The sequence below is a fragment of the Pezoporus occidentalis genome, unplaced genomic scaffold (genome assembly GCF_034315485.1).
Source record: "Pezoporus occidentalis ecotype Australia unplaced genomic scaffold, CSIRO_AGI_Poc_V1 ctg129, whole genome shotgun sequence".
In the NCBI taxonomy this organism is placed as follows: domain Eukaryota; kingdom Metazoa; phylum Chordata; class Aves; order Psittaciformes; family Psittacidae; genus Pezoporus; species Pezoporus occidentalis.
This window is the reverse complement of record NW_026913092.1, coordinates 3,367,716-3,385,339: the sequence shown is the minus strand read 5'-3', so window position 1 is coordinate 3,385,339 and position 17,624 is coordinate 3,367,716. Positions and strand designations below refer to the sequence as shown.

Here is a 17,624-nt window from a genome sequence, read left to right as displayed (position 1 = left end):
AACATGATTAGTGGTAGATTTTTCTATCTTATCTGGTACATGACTGATTTTGCACTTTCCATGAATGAAAAACTATCCAGAAACACTTATCATGGCTGTCACAAGTATGTTTTTTTTTCTTTAATATTAGTGATGTAGAAAAAATCCATGTGAATTTTCTGATTAAAAAAAAAATTATATCTACTATTTTAAGTTGCTTTAAAATGAAGTGTGAAAGATGGGGATGAAAACTCAGACAGCTGAGGTGATAGAAATAATCCCCCGAATGTTTGAAAGGGGTGGTATCTGCAGTAGTTAATCTTAAAGGGAGACTAAAAATGACCAGTGCTAAAGAGTCCATTTATATAGCTTGTTCAATATTTCCAGAATACTACTCTTATGTAATGGATTTTTTTTTTTTTCATAGACAGGCGCACTGTCAAATGACAATCCAGTAATTTCAAAAGACAGAGGTAATATGCAACAGATTAAATATCATGACTGAAAGGAAAACAGTATGCTGAGATGTATATGTTACATATATGTATATGAGGTACACATATTTATTCCAGTTCTGCTGAGTTTAAGACTAGGGGTGGAACTTTCTAGGTATAGTTTCCATAGGAAAACGGAGTTTTCTAGGTTTTGAAGTGCAGGAGGTAGACAGGAAATAACTTGGCTTATGCAATGGTATGGGTATTTCTGTAAGAATCAGGAAAAGGTATGAAATTGGAAGAATGTAATAATTATCTATTTTTAACTGAAGAAAAATCAATTTATTTAAATATGAAAAAAAAAGAACTGTGTTCTCAATGAGTTGGACTAAAATAACTTTTCAAGTTAAAAAAGCAGGCCTGATGTTAAGGTGATTCCATCAGTATTACTGATGTCCTTGAAAACTTAATAATAGGCTATGTTTGAAGAAACTATGCTATGTTGTTATTTTTAAAATGCTGGGACCTTTTATGTATCTTGATTTGTGATAGTTGGAAAGAGATTGAAGATGAAAGACACAATTTTTCTTATTGTTGACGTTGCTCAGTTACAGCTTTGCAGAGCAGGTAAAATATCTATATGTTGTAAATATCAGAAACTGCAGATTAAACAAGGTATCAAATCAGGCCACAGTCCCTACTTCATACTATTATGTATAGAGGCAAATGGAAAAGTTGCCTGGCAGAGGTTTGTCTTTGCATTTTGGGGCTACATAAATACAGAAATTAATATATTTCAGTGGCATATATGTATTCTACAAAATTGGTGAGTAGGATTTTGGACTTACAGTTCAATTTTATGTATTTAACCTAGAGCATAATAGTTAGTATGCAGTAGCAGTGGAGTTTTTGCAAAAAAAGGCTCTTCTTTTCCCTGCAGTATTTCTAAATCAATTTTAAAATTAAATTGAATTAATATATTAATAAGAAGCAACTGTGTAATTTGGGTTAGAAACACAAAATAGACTTCTGGTCGTGCACTTTACAGTTTAGTTCTGAAATGACTTTCATCACAATTTCATGTCATATTAGAAAGAGATGTGAAATGTAAATTTAAAGGAATATATCCCATTTTTACAGTTATATCTCACTGAAAATAATGGGAAAGAAATGTGTTTAGTTTTATTGTTTGGTTTTTATTTATTTATTCAGTCTTTATTTTTTTTTATTAATCACCTGATTAATATCTTTATATAACCACAAGGAGCTAGTTTGATTGCAAAGAATCAGCATTTGAAGGCAATACTGTTTATCTAAATTTTTAATAGGATGACTAAATTGCCAAGGTTAGCTCTTACTTGAACCAATAATATGTCTTTCTTTCAGTGCTTTTAAGACCCACAGCTTTTGTGGTGGATTGACCCTGGCTGGATGCCTGGTGCGCACTGAAGCCACTCTGTCACTCCCTTCCTCATCTGGACAGGGGAGAGAAAATATAACGAAAGGCTCGTGGGTCAAGAAAAAGGCAGGGAGGTCACTCAGCAATTACCATCATGTGCAAAACAGACCTGACTTGGGGAAATCAGTTTAATTTATTGCCAATCACAATCAGTGTAGGAAAATAAGGAATAAGAACAAATCTAAAAACATCTCCCCCGTACCTTTCCCTTCCTCCCAGGCTCAACTTGGTTACCAATTTCTCTGCCTTCTCTCCATGAACAATCCTGAGTATGGGAATGAGGGTGTTTGCCAATCTATAATGCTTCATCTCTACTGCTTCTTTCACCTCACACTCTTCCTCTGCTCCAGTGTGGGTCCCTTCCATGGGATGCAGTCCTTCAGGAACAGACTGCTCCAGCATGGGTCCCCCACAGAGTCACCAGTCCTTCCAGAAAACCTGCTCCAGTGAGGGCTTCTCTATCTGCAGGGCCACAGGTTCTGCCCGGAGCCTGCTTCAGTGTGGGCTTTCCGTGGGGTCACAGCATCCTTCAGGTCTCCCCCTGCTCCATTGTGGTTGCTCATGGGCTGCAGGGGGACAGCCTGCCTCACCATGGTCTGTACCATGGGCTGCAGGGGAATCTCTGCTCCAGCACTTGGAGCGCCTCTTCCCCTCATTCTGCACTGACCTGGGTGTCTGCAGATCTTTTTCTCTCACAGATTCTGACTCCACTCTCCTGCCTGCAATTATGTCTCACAGCAACTTTTTCCCCTTTTTTAAATATGTTTTCAGCTGTTGCTGATGGGCTTGGCCTTGGGCAGTTGTGGGTCCATCTTAGAGCCGTCTGGCAGTGATTCCGTTAGGCACAGGAGAAGCTTCTAGCAGCTTGTCACAGAAGTTACCCCTCTACCCCACCAGTTACCAAAGCCTTGTCACACAAACCCAATGAGGATTTGTAACTCTTTGTCCAGGCAAGGATAAAGGAAAGGAAAGACAAAAATGGAAAGCACGTTTTCAGAATGTCTCTGCGGGATTAGGAGGCAGCTTTTAGAATTGTAGTTCCTCAGCAGATGCATTCAGAAGGTTTTCAAGAGTCAATATCTAAGCTCCAAGTTGGATCATTCTGAGAAGCAAGAAAATTGAGACAAAGTTGAGGCAGCAGTGACAAGAACTTGGAATTACTGTAGCAAGCTGTAATGTGATGTTATTAGGCTATTGAGGTATAGTGTACTACTGCTTTTTGAAAGATAGCAGAGTAGACTGAAGAATTTGTATAAGTAAAATACAGGAATTTCAGCCTTTATAGCTTGTTTTATGAAGAATGAATTTGTCACTGTTTCTAGAGGGAAAAAGTCAAGGCATAAAGTCTGGAAGATATCAAAACTTTCAAACAGATCTGTGACGTTTTCTCATTAGAAGCTTTTATCAGAATATGTGAAGTTGTATCCGTCTTAAAATGTACAGTTGTAGAGTTGCACTGTACCCACACTGTTGCTTATACCAAAAAAAATATTTTATTAACAATTTTAGTCAAAGTGAAAATGAAATCTTCTCATTTTACAGTATTTAATGTACTCAAGACACAGGTCTGCAACAATGTCTTTTCCTTTGGTTGCTCAAGTACTGTTGATGTACAAACCCAGTAAAACTGGCAAACAGCGCAGTCTTGCTTTATAGGTAGAATCTACCCAGAGCCTACTGCCAATTCTTTCAAATGCTGCTCTTTTCACAGAGTTGATAGTAACATTCAAATCAGAATAACCTCTATAATTTATGCTAAAAAGAAAGCACTTTCCTTTAAAGTATTGTCAACTCCTTAGCAAACATTGCCTTTAATGTTTTGCTGTCTTTCGCCTCCTCCATCTCTGTCAGCTGCCCTGAGATTCCATAATTAATAATATCATAACAAACAAAATGCACACAAAACAACAAGGACTGCATAGCTGCTTGTAACAAAACAGCTAGAAAGCAACACATACTCTTTGTTGATTGTTTTAATCCTAACAAAGTGCCAGTAACATGTCTCCTGATTAAATCTATGTCATGTAACTGCCTGGAAAATTAATTTCTTCCTTATTTGTAATGGAATCTTGAACAGAGGTACATAGTCTTAATGGATAAATTAATTCTGGTAACCAAAGGATAGCAAATTGTTTTGGGGCTAGTTTTCCACCAAATGTTTTCACATTTCTCTGATTTATGTTGTTGCATTTTGGTAGATACACTTTTATGTCAACCTTATGCTTTTATACAGTTAATGGCAGAAGAGAAATTTATATAAATGACTGAAGAGCAGCACATTAATGTCAAATTCAAGATTACAGATTTCTGAAAGTGGTGTATAGTACCCTTACATGCATTTAGGATCTGTAGCTTACCCTAAACTAACGAAAGGCAATACAATCTTTAAAACATTTTGTGCCAGCCAATGTCTCTGACAAAAATTAGCTTGTTTGTGGTATTTCTTCGTGTTACTACAGGGCTTTTCCATAACAATAAATTATTGTTAAGCACATTTGTCTGCTACAATGAAAAGAGGAAAGTGCTGATAAGGTTGCTTATAGAATAGTTTCTGGTTAAGTTTAACAGTAAAATGCTACTTCATTTGTTGACAAGAGGAAATGAGACTGCAGAGATACTTGCATGATATATGTACAAGTAAACTAAGAAATAACAAAGTCAAAGAAATGATGCCATTCTGGTACCCATTTGAGTAAGTGGGTAAAGACTGATAATGCTTAATTTACAACTAAACCAAGTAATTGTGATTAGCTCCGTACATGAATATGATGAGGTCTTGTCTTTTCTGAGTTATTTGTAATAATATGTAAATTTTCATTTTTAATTAAGTTTTTTTGCTCACTCTGTTCATAAAGTTATTCAAAACTGTATAATTGCAAGTATAGCTATCATGGATGGCCTTCTGAGTAAGCTGGGAAGCTCAAGGGCAATGTGCCCTTTTGCTTTGCCATTTCTGTATGAAGGGGTGAAATGTCAGTTGAAAATACAAGCAGATTCAATGTCAATATTCTTTCTGTAGCATCATAAGCTGTAAGGCCATGGGAGCCAACCTCTTCCAGGCTCACAGCACGTTGCCCTCATGCAGGTGTGAGGCAAGGACAGAGGTGCAATGAATAGGGATCTGAGCTGTTGACAAATTTTAGATACTGAGTGTAAATTGTGAAAAGCATCTTTGTGTCTTATTTCTCTGGGATGAGTGTGTGACAACATGACTTTCAGCAAAACAGATAAAACACTTTTGTCCACTTTATACATAAATAAAACCTAAATGTCTTCAAAATTTGCTGTGTGTGAAGTACCTGGTATCAAGAAAAATCTACTTTTTCTTAAGCTGTGGAATCTAGATGAACTTCATCAGTACATGTGTTTCAATTTAATCATGTGAAAAAATGTCCAATGCATATAGTACTTGGAAAAAAAATAGTCTCATATTGGGTTCTTTAAGATCATTGGAAATCCGGATGGCCAGAAGCCTTTTGTGTTCTGGTGGAAGTTCACACTTCCTCCTACATATCCTGCGCAAAGTTCCCTTTTGGCATTAGGGATTGTAAGTTCGACCATCTCTGACACTGAGCAGGATATTGTCTGTTTTTTACTTTGTAAGTAAGTCCTGTTGTATAATATGCCACAGGATAAATCAGAAGATTCCCTTGCTTAATTATGTGTCAATTGAAATAAGTGTGGTGTTTTTTTTTTGTTTTTTTTTTTGCGTATGTTGTGGGAGGGAGACAAACAAATTTAAGATGCTGTGAATGCAGGAAAGGGGCTCCAAGTATTTAAATGGGCTTTTAATTACCATTTCACTTTATAATAGTGTACTGACTAGTGGTTACTTATGTAACTTAGAAAAGCTGGTGCAGAGAGGACCGCTAAATTCTAAAACTTTTAATTCTAAAAACCATTGGAGTTCAGGAAGAAGAATTTCCCTTCTTTGCTCTCCTTGCCTTGATCTCCTATTCTAAATGAACAGTCATGCTGTGTATATGTAGAAGCTTTTTTCGAAGTTATTTTTTCTGTAAGTGCTGTGGATCTAAAGTTCATGCAGGTGCATGCAGTAGCAAAATTGTTTCAGGTGCCTCAGTGGAAATAAGCCACTTACTCTGAGATACATTTTTCCCAAGACTATACATCTTAGTTTTATGATTTACTGTGTAATGCTCCCTACTGCATTATGCAAAGGCCCTAGTGCTGGAATCAGTGTGAAATACAGACATGTATTTCATGTGTGTACAAAAAAATAGATGCTAATTTTAAGGTGGACGTTATCAAACCTGAGGTGTCCACTGGAAAAAACAGTGTTTTTTCAGCCTCAAAATAATAGACAATATTTGCATTTAGACAAACCGCCTAACCATTACTGCTATCACCTAATAGTAAACTGTGTACCTTATATTAACGGGCAAAGGTTGCATCAGATATTATTATATTGATGTGCATCATACAAAGACAGGAAAATGTAACACCTCAAAGAATGGGGCTTTTCTTGTTCTTAGAAGATCTTGCAGTTTCTGCTACGATGTTATCTTAAATTCCTAAATGTTCCCTAGGCAAAGTGAACTGTGCTGGGACACTTTGGACCAGCAGGTGTCCTCATGTGCCACGACTGGATCATTGTAGCTTGCTAGTATCCAGCAGAAAAAACTTTACTAATCCTAGCAAAGCATAATAAAATGGGCTGCAACTTCTGTCCAGGACTGTGGGTAAAAACTGCAGTGCCTAGCTGACATTGACTTTCTGCAGTTGAATGAATTAGGAGCTAGCAATTGAAGTGTTGAAAATGATTTTACACTTCCCTGCTTGTACATTTTGAGGAATTCAAGGAAAAACATACTCATGCTCTATTGATGACTAAAAATATGAAAAGATTTATTACCTTATTTATAAATACAACCTTTCATAAACAGACATACAGTGTTAAAAGCTAAGCTGCAAACTCAGATCTGTGTTGTTTTTAAGTATGGGGTAAGGTAGCTACAGGTATGATAGTTTTTTAATGATAAAAGGTGTAGAAAATAGATTACAATGTGTTTAGTAAAACATGAAAAATTCTCCATCTTCATTATCTTTTGGCAGTTTTAAATTCTGTTGAGTAAATAGAAAAATCGATGTGATAATAGAAATGTAGTTCCCCAACAACCCCACCAAAACACCCAAAACCCTCAAAAACCCATGAGGGGATGGATTATCAGGCTTCTTACACATGGAGACAAAGGTGCTCTTTAATGGAACCACTAGAAGTCATCAGTTTTCACTTTCTCAACATTGCTTATTTGTGTTGGTAGCTATTAGGAACCCCAAACAGTGTGTACTTTAAATTTTACAGTGCTTCATAGGCTATAAAATAAACATGGTGTATACCTTTGGGGGTGAAGGAGTAAATTTGCTCACAAGTTTTACTTATTGATTGATCTGCTGAAGATCACTGTAATGATCTCTAGCAGACAAAAGGGGAAAAAAGGCTGTAGAGGTGCATTGAAAGTTACTTTTACAGAAACATGAGATGTCTTTCTGTCCTCTAGCCTTTGGATTTTTTCAGTTGGAATTCAGAGGGCAGCAAAAAACTTTCCATCTGACCAGTATGTGGTGAAGCATTTTGTCTCATGTTTGACACCTTTATGAATACGTGTATGTGTTGGGTATTTTGCAGGAGCTTCAGGATGGCATTGGGAGACAGCAAACTGTTGTCAAAACATTGAATGTAACTGGTGAAGAAATTATTGGGCAGTCATCAACAGCAGATGCTAAGGTGCTGAAGGAACAGCTGGAAAGTTTGAACACCCGGTGGCAGGAGATCTGCAGACAGTTAGTTGAGAAAAAAAAGAGGTAGGTTAAAAGAGAGCAAAAATAAAATGAAATTATTTTTAGTAATTTTAGATTTGCTCAAGGTTTAAATATTCAAAGGATCACTCAACTTGTGGAATTTTCATATTCATAGCAGATTATCAGTAATTAAATTTTGCATGCACTGTCATTTGTTTAATTCTTCTTTTCTACCTTCTCCTTTCTGTACTCCACATTTTTATAATTTCACTTGTAATGTTTAAAGAAACCAAACCAGCATGTTATTGCTTGATTAAAAGTAGAACAGATTGGAGGTTCATTTACAGAATTTACAGTTCATTTATCATATTTCAATTTAATAGTATGTCATTAAAATATATCTCTGTAGTCCTAATAATACTTTAGCTAATTGATACAGTTAATCCTAATCTAGTTCACTTCTCATCATTAAAGCTATTAGTATCTACATTTCATAGGTTGGCTAAAAGGCATGGACTGGTTCATTTAGTGTTGTTTATAATCACTTTTGCATCTTTTTCTTTTTTTTTCTCATGCAGTCACAGGAAGCAAGAGGTTTTGAATTACAGATAATGCAAAAATGGTTTGATTTCTTTAAAAAGGGAATTTCCAATTGAAAAAAAGAAAAAAAAAGGTATTTTGTTATATACTAGGCTTTGTACAACATATGTTCTTAACCTAGATGCTAGGCCTAAATTAATTGATACTCTCTTTTTAAATGCGGTCACCAGTATAGCTTTCTTCACACGTTTTTTAAAACCCAGAATATTCCTTATAGAGGTACATTAATGAGTGCTATGCACGTACTAGAAGAACTAGTAGAGTGCAACAGTTGTCACTTCTGATGTGTCATGTACCTCTTTTTGATTTAGAGTGAGGGAGGAAAAACAGTTAAAGTGTTCACTGGGAGTGGTAAGGGAGTATCCTGAATGGTGGTTATTGAGTTTAATCACGATTAATGTTTCACTTTGAACATGTTAAAAGGAGGTGAAACAAGTAAGCTACAGCTGTCAGAGACTTCAGCAGTGCTTTAAATATTTCTTTCTGATGCATTTCCAGGATGTGATGGTGATGCTACTTGCTACAGAAGGGAGTCCATGGCATTTATTTATCACACTAAAAGCTGATCTTTTGTACAAAGGAAACCCATCTGTGTTTCCAAGCCTTAACTTGTTATCTAAGTGCTAACACTTACAAAACAATAACACATAATTTTAATAGCACTTTGACAACACAGAAGAAATTAGTGTTTGAGCTTTGACTGAGAATAAGTAATATGTTCTAGTTCTAGTGAAGATTGGTACTTTCCTTCATTTTTCAGTAGAAATGTGTATCAGAATGCTGCTTTACCTCAAGGCAGTGCTAGAACGATATGGAATTTCTTGGCACATTCTGTATCTTAAGGAAGCTTAGGATCAGTTATGTTCCCTAGATGAAGGTTTTACATTAAACGCTTGCACATGCATCCCTCTTTTTGGTCTGTTTGGTTTGTTGATCAGTTTGGTTTTTTTCCTGTGGAATGACAGAGGGTTGAGGGTGACAGAACACTGGAACAGGCTGCCCAGGGAGGTTGTGGAGTCTCCTTCCCTGGAGACATTCAAAACCCGCCTGGACACATTCCTGTGTAACCTTATCTAGGTGTTCCTGCTCCGGCAGGGGGATTGGACTAGATGATCTTTTGAGGTCCCTTCCAATCTCTAGCATACTGTGATACTGTGATACTGTGACAGCTTGTCCAATTTTGAGGACAGTAATTGCAGAGACCTTAGTTGGTGAAGTCTGCATGAATAAATGCATTGCTGTAGAAGGAATACAGAAAGTGCTGTGTTAAACTGGGATAGAAATGGTTTTGATGTACTCTAGCAAGACCTGTGTGTGTCAGGATGGAGAATCTTTCACTTTAATTCATCACCCGGTCTTCCCATCAGCGTCAAAGCCAGAGAGCACTTTTGCTCCCAGATCTTGGAAACAGATCCTATTTTCAGTATAGCTGATGCTTCCCAGGATATGCTTTTCTTCTTTCCTTCGTCTTTTCACTTTCATAGACTGGATGTTCAAAGGAAAGAAAGCTTAGTTGGCCGGAATATATGGTGTGCTCTAGCCAGGTCTATCTGCCATGCTGTCTTCATATAGCCTGTCATAGGTGTTATAGGATTTTAATCTCTTTTATGCTTTGGCATCTTAGTAGTTCAATAGTTGTCCTAATTTGATTTGATATACTTAGGTTCTCTCCTACCCATGTCACCCAAAGAGCCTTATTTTTTCATTAAGAACAAAGCATTGAGCAAATAAGAATAGCTGAAGGTACTGATCTCTACTTGCAGTCCAAAAGAGCTAATATAGCCATGACGTTGTGGATTGCATGTGTTTGTACTATAGCAAATTTATTCATGCAAATCAGATAATGTATGTTATAATAGATCAGGGTGAATTAAACTATTTTTATTTCTCTTTTTCAGAATACATTTAATAGACTATTTGTCAAACAAACTCTTAAGCCAGTGTGCTTATATTTGGATCAGTTAAGTTTTAGTAGTCCTTTTCTATATTTCCTAAAACTTAAAATGTTCACGGTTAATATATTTTTATGATCATAAAGGGGATGCTAAGATTTTAGTGTAAGTCACTTAATTTTAGGAATGAGAGAATGCAACCACAATTTAAAACCATAATTTAAGAAGGTTATACTGAAGGGAGAATAGACTGAGTAGAATACATTTTCATTTAGCAAATTAAAAGAAAAATAAAAGTAGATATTGAAATTTAGAACCTTCTGCAAAACAGAAAACTGATTATAAGTATTTTAATAGATTTTATGTTTTATTCTTTGTAGTCAATACATTGTACTCTGCTTTGAAAGCTGATTCTCAGTAGCTCAAACAGAGGAGTAGTGATCAACTGAACTTCTGTTTTCTATTACATTTTTTGGCTCAGCATATCTCAAGATAAAGGAAGTGGGAAGAAATTAGCAATTGAATAGATTGCAGAAATGAAATCTGACAGAGATTTCAAATTCAAGTGTAATGTGCTAAGCATTATTTAAATGGCAAAGAAATTTTATATGCTGTAAAGTTAATTTTTGCTATTGATTACCAAGATAATTGATTATGATAATCCTGCACATTTACAGATGGGGCATAGACACTCCATTTTAGACATAGTTCTCAAGCAAAATTCAAACATACCCATCAGTTGGGGGGGGACACAAGAGATTACAGCTGTAACAGAAACCAACATAGGTATTTTTGTAAGTTGCATGAATGTGAGAATTTATTTATAGACAGAAGGTGTATGGTGACATTTCCAAGGATGCCCATGACATTATGTTCTCCAAGGTAGTGAAATGCTGAGCTGATACTGGTAAACTCAAAAACTGAGTGGATGGGCAACAAGCAGCAGATTGTCTTCGTCATAGAAAAATGTGAGGTAATGAATATTTCAGAGAAACAGGCTCTACCATTTTTACATGATGCTTAGCTTGCAAATGGCAGTTACAACTCAAGAAAGTGATCCTGGCATTATCACCAACAGTGTTTGCTGAGGATGGAGGAGTTCTGCAGAATTACTTTGTCAGTTTTCCTGAGGATGCTATTAAATGGTCTACTATTTATTCTGTATGAGAATAGAATATTATCACAACATTGGTAGGGAACACAGTAAATTCAAAATATATCCTTTAACCATCATGAACCCTGTCGTTGTTTGGCTTGATGCATGATTCTGAGATTTTCAACGTTAATCCTGTTTTCATAAATAATTTGGAACAAATATGAAATCACCTGCGTGATAAGAACTATAAACCAGATCAGAGCCATGATAGTCTATATATAACTGAAACTGATCATAGATTCACTAGTTGTTAATATTGGTGGTAGTCTGGCAGATTTAATGAATGAGAACTATCTGGACCGTAAAACGACAATTTAATTAAAAACAGACAAGAGAACAAACTAACTCTCAAAACAGTTTGAAGAACCTGTAGTGCTCTTTGGTAAAAAGCAGCTGGTTTTTAAGTTTTAAAAGGTCAAATGCTGATCCTAGGCAAGCACAAACTCAAATTTAGCTTTGAATCTCCTTTCTTTGATACTGAAGATCAAGAGGTTGTGCTTGAGTTGTGTTTGCATAGGATGTTATCTTTCATTTGCCTTTATCTAAGAGTTTCAAAGCTCTAGCAGTTTGGATTCAGTTTTTAATGTTTCTGTATCTTGCAGTCTAATCCACCCAGCTAAGAATTAGATGAGAATATAATTTTAGCACATCTAGTCATTTCATGTTACTGCAAACTTTGGAATAGACCAGGCAGTTGAATGAAGTGAAACTTGATTGAAAGTCTGATACACTGACAGATAGCAAAGTGGGAATTTGAGTTTCTGTTAGCATTTTGCTACAAGCAGCATGTTTTGGAGAAGTTTGATTTTGTGCTCTTGGCCGGCATTACTCAAGCAGAAAAAGAAGACTTTGAAGACTAGGGGAAGTTTCAATGGCCCCTTGAATATATGCTACTAACCCCAGACAAAAGAGGGGGGAAAAGTATGTCTCTTCTTCTTCATACCCTAGTAATGATTACTGCACTATCAGAATACTGCACTATCAGAAGATCTCTGTTTTCTTGTCCCCTGAGATGCATCCAGCCGTATTATGCTGTACTTGTCTGTTCTTAGCCATGCCATTGGGACCCTCAAGTTTGGGATGACTTAAGGCAGCAGTGGCCTGTTATCAGGGTGTGCACTTGAGTGACTGTGTGGTGGCAAGCCTGAGGGCTGCAGCTGCAGCACGATGCTGTGCCTTTGCTCCCCCTGCAAGAACACATGGGCCAGGCAAAGCTAGTCAAGGGACTATATATCAGGAGGAGAACCAGCATCTCACATAGCAGCTTAATAAGGTGAAGACTCATAAATGAGGTTGTTGACAAACTTGTAACAGTGGTACTGGCTGGTCTTTGTATTTTCTGTCTTTGTTGAAAGTTTCTTGTGTAATTTTTGAAACCAGATGCCCAGGAATTAGATTCCTTTTTTGTTTCAGGCATAATAAGTTTGAGTTTTTATTCATCACAATCTGACATTTGTTAAAATTGGGTTTTGTTGAATGGAAGAGAATTTTTCATTATTTTAACTGCAAATACATTTGCACTTTTAATGAGCTTGAACCTGCAAATGTTCACATCTCTACTCAAGTGAGTTTGAAGTAATTATGGAAAGAATGACAGAACAAAGGCTGTTTACCTGAATTCTTTAAAATACTTGTCAGAATATAAGCCCAGCACCTTTCTGTTATAAACAAAAATAATTGTTATAATTTTTTTTTTTTTTTTTCATACCTTACCTTCATTAAAGTGTATTTTTTTGGTTGGCTGGTTCGTTGGTTTTGGGTTGTTGTTTTTTTGGTTTGGTTTTTTTTTTTCATAACACAGTAGCTACCAATGATTGGCTTCCTTCATTTAAAACTCAGTATATTGAAGGCTGTAATTAGCTTCTCATTGCAATTTAAAAGCTAGTTTAGGATGAAGAGATTTCACTGATAATTAAGTCAATAAATACATTTTTTCATTCCAACATAAAGTTATATATTGATTTTTTTTTTTTTTCTGTATAGATTTCTTACAGTAAATCACAAGAAATGTATCACTGGTATAAAATTGCATTGTGTTTACAAGTGTGTAGCTAACCTTCTTACTGTTTAGTATTTGCTTCTGACCTTTTCCTTTGATATTTTTCATTTCAATTATTTTATTTAAAGTTCCTTACCCAAATGAAGCATATTTGCACATTTTTTAGAGAAGGAAAAGAAATTCATTCTTTTCTAGCAAATATTTCTCTAAATTGTTAAGTTACTATTTTGGTAGCTTCTTAAATTCCCAGTGACAGTTACTAAATGCACTAATTCATAATCTTAGAAATACCATAAATACAAAATCAACAGCTTAATGTTAAAAAATAAAAAAATACCAAAACATTATTGGAAGTGCAAGTGGGAATATGAGTCACAAGTGCTGATCTGTCCTACTCCTATGATTGCATATTTTCTTTCTCTTGCTGACACCTCCCAAATAAGTCCAACATCACTTGTGTGTAGTTACAAACTAAACATCTGATGTATTTCACAAACTATTTACGGGTTGCTATGGTATTGGTATCACATTGTTGACTATGGAGAAAATACATGAGCTGCAATATACATTTCATATTCTCATATGTTTCCTAGAAACTGTAAATGAAAAAATAAGCTTACTTGAAATGGGTCATGAATGTTTATGTAATAGTTAACCGTTATAGCTAAGTAAAAAAATCTGTCCAGGGTATTTTGTGGACTACCATAAGAATTTGTTATTGCTTCAGTTTAATACCATTAGGAAAACTAATCCCTAATTTATGAAATACCATACACAAACTAGTATTCAGAAAAAGAATTAATTCAATGTAATTTGCTACTCAGTGTTAAATACTGAATATTAATACATTCAATTCCAGGAGTATAATGTATAAGGTTCATATTTAAGCAGTTATGAAGTCAAGACCAAGAGGCCTTATAAATTTAGAAATGCAAACAGAAAGCTGACATGTTTTAGTATGGAAAACACAAAGTAATGTGCATGAGAATAGCAGGCATGTAGAAGACCAAATGTTACATATGAAATTTTGTATTCCCTGCTATAGTTTGAGAATTTTCCATCAAACAAGATGGGTTATATTCCAGGGTTAATGAAGTAAATCCATTTGCGGACAGAGAAGCAGTTTAGAAGCTCTTTGAGAAATTAGGCTGGTTTAGAAGTATAAGTAATATTTAACAGTGTGCATATCTGTGCTGGAGATGGATCTGCTTGGCTCCATAGGACCAGCTGCTGAAATGACATTTTATTCTTCAATCTCTTGCTTATACAGCAAGATGTACTGCCAACTGCTTTCTCAAGAGCTGCTCTGTTCATGTCCAAGTCAACTGGTGGGTCATTCTCCTTGTTCCAGTTTGTTTAGGCTTTGATTTGGAAGTCTATACTCCCTTAATAAACATGAACTATTAATTTGTCATTGTCACCTGAATTTAAACACCTAGAAATTACATGAACGTGTTGTTCTAAATATAATCACCGTGATAGAAATCAGCTTGTTCAAAAGGTGCAATCAGTCATCAAGTTAAAACTTTTTATTTGATTGACTGGTTCAGCTAATACAGACAGTGCTTTATTTTAGTGGCTTGAATAATATGATACTTGTCATGCAGGATGTTATTTATAATAAAAATAATGTTCTAGCAGTCAAAGAACATTAAAAGTAAAGTAAATTATGAAGTGTACCTCCAGCTCTCATTAATTGCAATGGACCTTTTAATTACTATACTACATACTTTTCCTGACTAGGTAAGTAGATCTTTACGGCTTTTTGGTTTTGTTTTGTTTTTTTTTTTCTGAATTCTGAAACCCTTCTGTACCTGTATATATCTATCTATTTATGTAAAGTAAGCCTGTCTAAATGAAATCCTGGAAAGTCCTAGATTGAAAACATCCCACATAGCTCAGATAATAAAACTGAATCCTATTGATCAACATTTAAATTAGTCATCAAAGTAAAAATACTTCCTTCATGACTAGGAAAAGTTTTAAATGTTTTAAGGGTTGGAGTTAATTTCATAAGGGTGATTAAACTGACAGTGCACTTAAGGTGAAAAGAAATCTTGCCAATTGCTATCTCTTCTAGGAGACATGAAATCTTTCTGATTTCTCATTCAAAAATGTTATACAGCTCAATACTTTTGCACTCAGGTGCATTGAGTTGAACACTATGCCTTTTCTGTGCCAGAATTAATGTATTTAAAGCTGTATCTTTCTCAGGTTTATCCTTAGGGTACCATCACATAATGCCTCTACTGAGATATGTGCTTTACAACATACACTTGCATTTCCAGAAATCCTAGACAAATCCCAGTGCCTGAAAGCAGTCATGCAGGTTTCTGTAAGAAAATGTGAGACAAAACCTGGAAAGCAGGGCTATTGATTGAATTCTTTTGCTTTTTATGGTGTTCACTTTTTTAGGTATTTCTATAAATGTAAGCGTATGTGAGTGTATATATATGCATACCTGTATTTATGTGTATATATACGTGTGTATGTATATACATATGTAAAGACATACATAGTTTTAGAGTTTGAGGTTTTTTTTTGTTTTTACAGTAAATATTTTTCTTTTTCTTCTAAAGAACAATATAGCTCCAGTGGCTTGTGTTTTCTTAATCTCTACACAGTAACTCTGGAGAAACTTGCTTATGAACTTAAAAAAGAGCAGTAGTGGACTCATGTGCCTAGCAAATATTGGAATATAGAATATAGTGTGTTCAGTGGTGGATTTAGCAGTGCTAGGTTAAAGGCTGGACTCAATGACCTTAAGACTTCTAAACCTAAACAATTCTATGATTCTGTGACCCTTGGCTGGTACCATAGGGTTCTTTTTTCTCATATCAGTACACACTTGGCAATAAGCACCTAAGAGTGCTCTCTGTTGTTCCATGGTGTCTTTCAATTTCTCAAAGGACATGACTGAACCATATACACCTGTACTGTTGTAGACTTAGAGCATGCGACTCTTCCCTGTCTGGTCCTTGAGCAGTAGGTGACAAAAAATTCTCCTGTTTGAGGGTAGATTAAAATTTATCTAAATTTACAGCTACAATCCATCTGAAATGCTTGAGAGAATAAGAATCTCTGGATATATCAGCTGAGCTAGGAAAAAAAGCATCCTTCATTTAAACCTAAGCTAATCTCCTTTACACAAACTTTGTATATTTATTATGACTGAATTCATGATTTATTAATGGACTTCATAATGCTTAATAATACATTCTGCACTTGCTTTTCAGTATATGTAATTTTTTCAGCCATAATCACTGCAAATCCGTTTCCTGAAAACATATTTAGAATATTTATAATTCACAACCAATATTACAAGAAGAACTTAGTGCTTTTTTTTCCTAAATGCATTGAATTGATTCAGAAATAAAATACATCTTCTACTTAATTGTAGATGGAGAGTTTTAAATATCCCATTCATTATTACCAGTACTACATGCTTAAAGAAATTCTACAAAAGAATTAAACTTGAAGGTAACAGAGGAATAATGCTTCATAGTTTAAAAATTAACGGAATGCCTTTAAACTGTGCTGTAAAGAAAAAAACCTTGAAAGTGTGGTCTGCTTATTAATAATTATTTGGAAACATCAATGCATAATACTGTTTAATATGTTTTTTCTTATCCAAGATTTTCACTGCATATATTGTTGATGTTGCTGAGTAGCTTGCTTTTTTTTTTAATACAAAAGAAAGGAAGGATTTAGGGCAGTGTCTGGAGACACTTTCAAAAAGTGTTCGCTTTTTGTAAATTGAATGGAAACATTTCTCTTTTTCAAGAACACCTTTGTAGTGATGTCTTCTTGCCTGGCTTCTGCCATCCAGGAAAGCCTGTGACATGTTTGTAGCAGCTATCATATTTTTCAGGTTCCTTAAGATTTGACATGCTTAGTGAAGCCAGAGTTAGTGAAGTCTGGTCAGAGTGTTGTCATTGTTACTTTAGTCTGGTTTTTAATCTGCTATTCTGGTGAGGGATCTGCATCCTGTAGAGTGTTTATTCCTCTAGTAACCAATTCTCATCTTGTAAGTCCTTGTTAAGGAAGTGCAATAAACACCAGTAAGGTGGAAGGCAGGTAAACCACTAGCAAAAGTTTTTCTAGTTTACAAGTTGTCTAAAATAGTAGTTGAATTGTATGCTGCTGGTATTATTTTGTAATAGTCAGCATTCCAACAGCATGACTCTTTCCCTCCTCAAGAAATCTTAGTCTATATTTTCTTTTTGTTTTTACCATGAAATCAGATGTTTCTTTTGCTGTGAAATTAAGTTTATTTCAGCTCATATGTCCCTCTTCACTAGTAGAATTTTCACTGCTGACCAAATGAGGCTTCTCCCGTTTTACA

General features: G+C 35.3%; 1 protein-coding gene across 17 annotated transcripts in view; it reads left to right on the top strand.

Moving 5' to 3' along the window:
- The window catches only part of DMD (dystrophin), a 1,213,044-nt gene that overhangs the window by 799,077 nt on the left and 396,343 nt on the right, over window positions 1–17,624 (top strand). For all 17 annotated transcript variants that reach the window (XM_062608089.1, XM_062608087.1, XM_062608095.1 and 14 more), the window contains one exon: window positions 7,520–7,695. In XM_062608089.1, coding sequence (XP_062464073.1) covers window positions 7,520–7,695 — 176 coding nt within the window. The remainder of the gene's footprint in view (window positions 1–7,519; window positions 7,696–17,624) is intronic.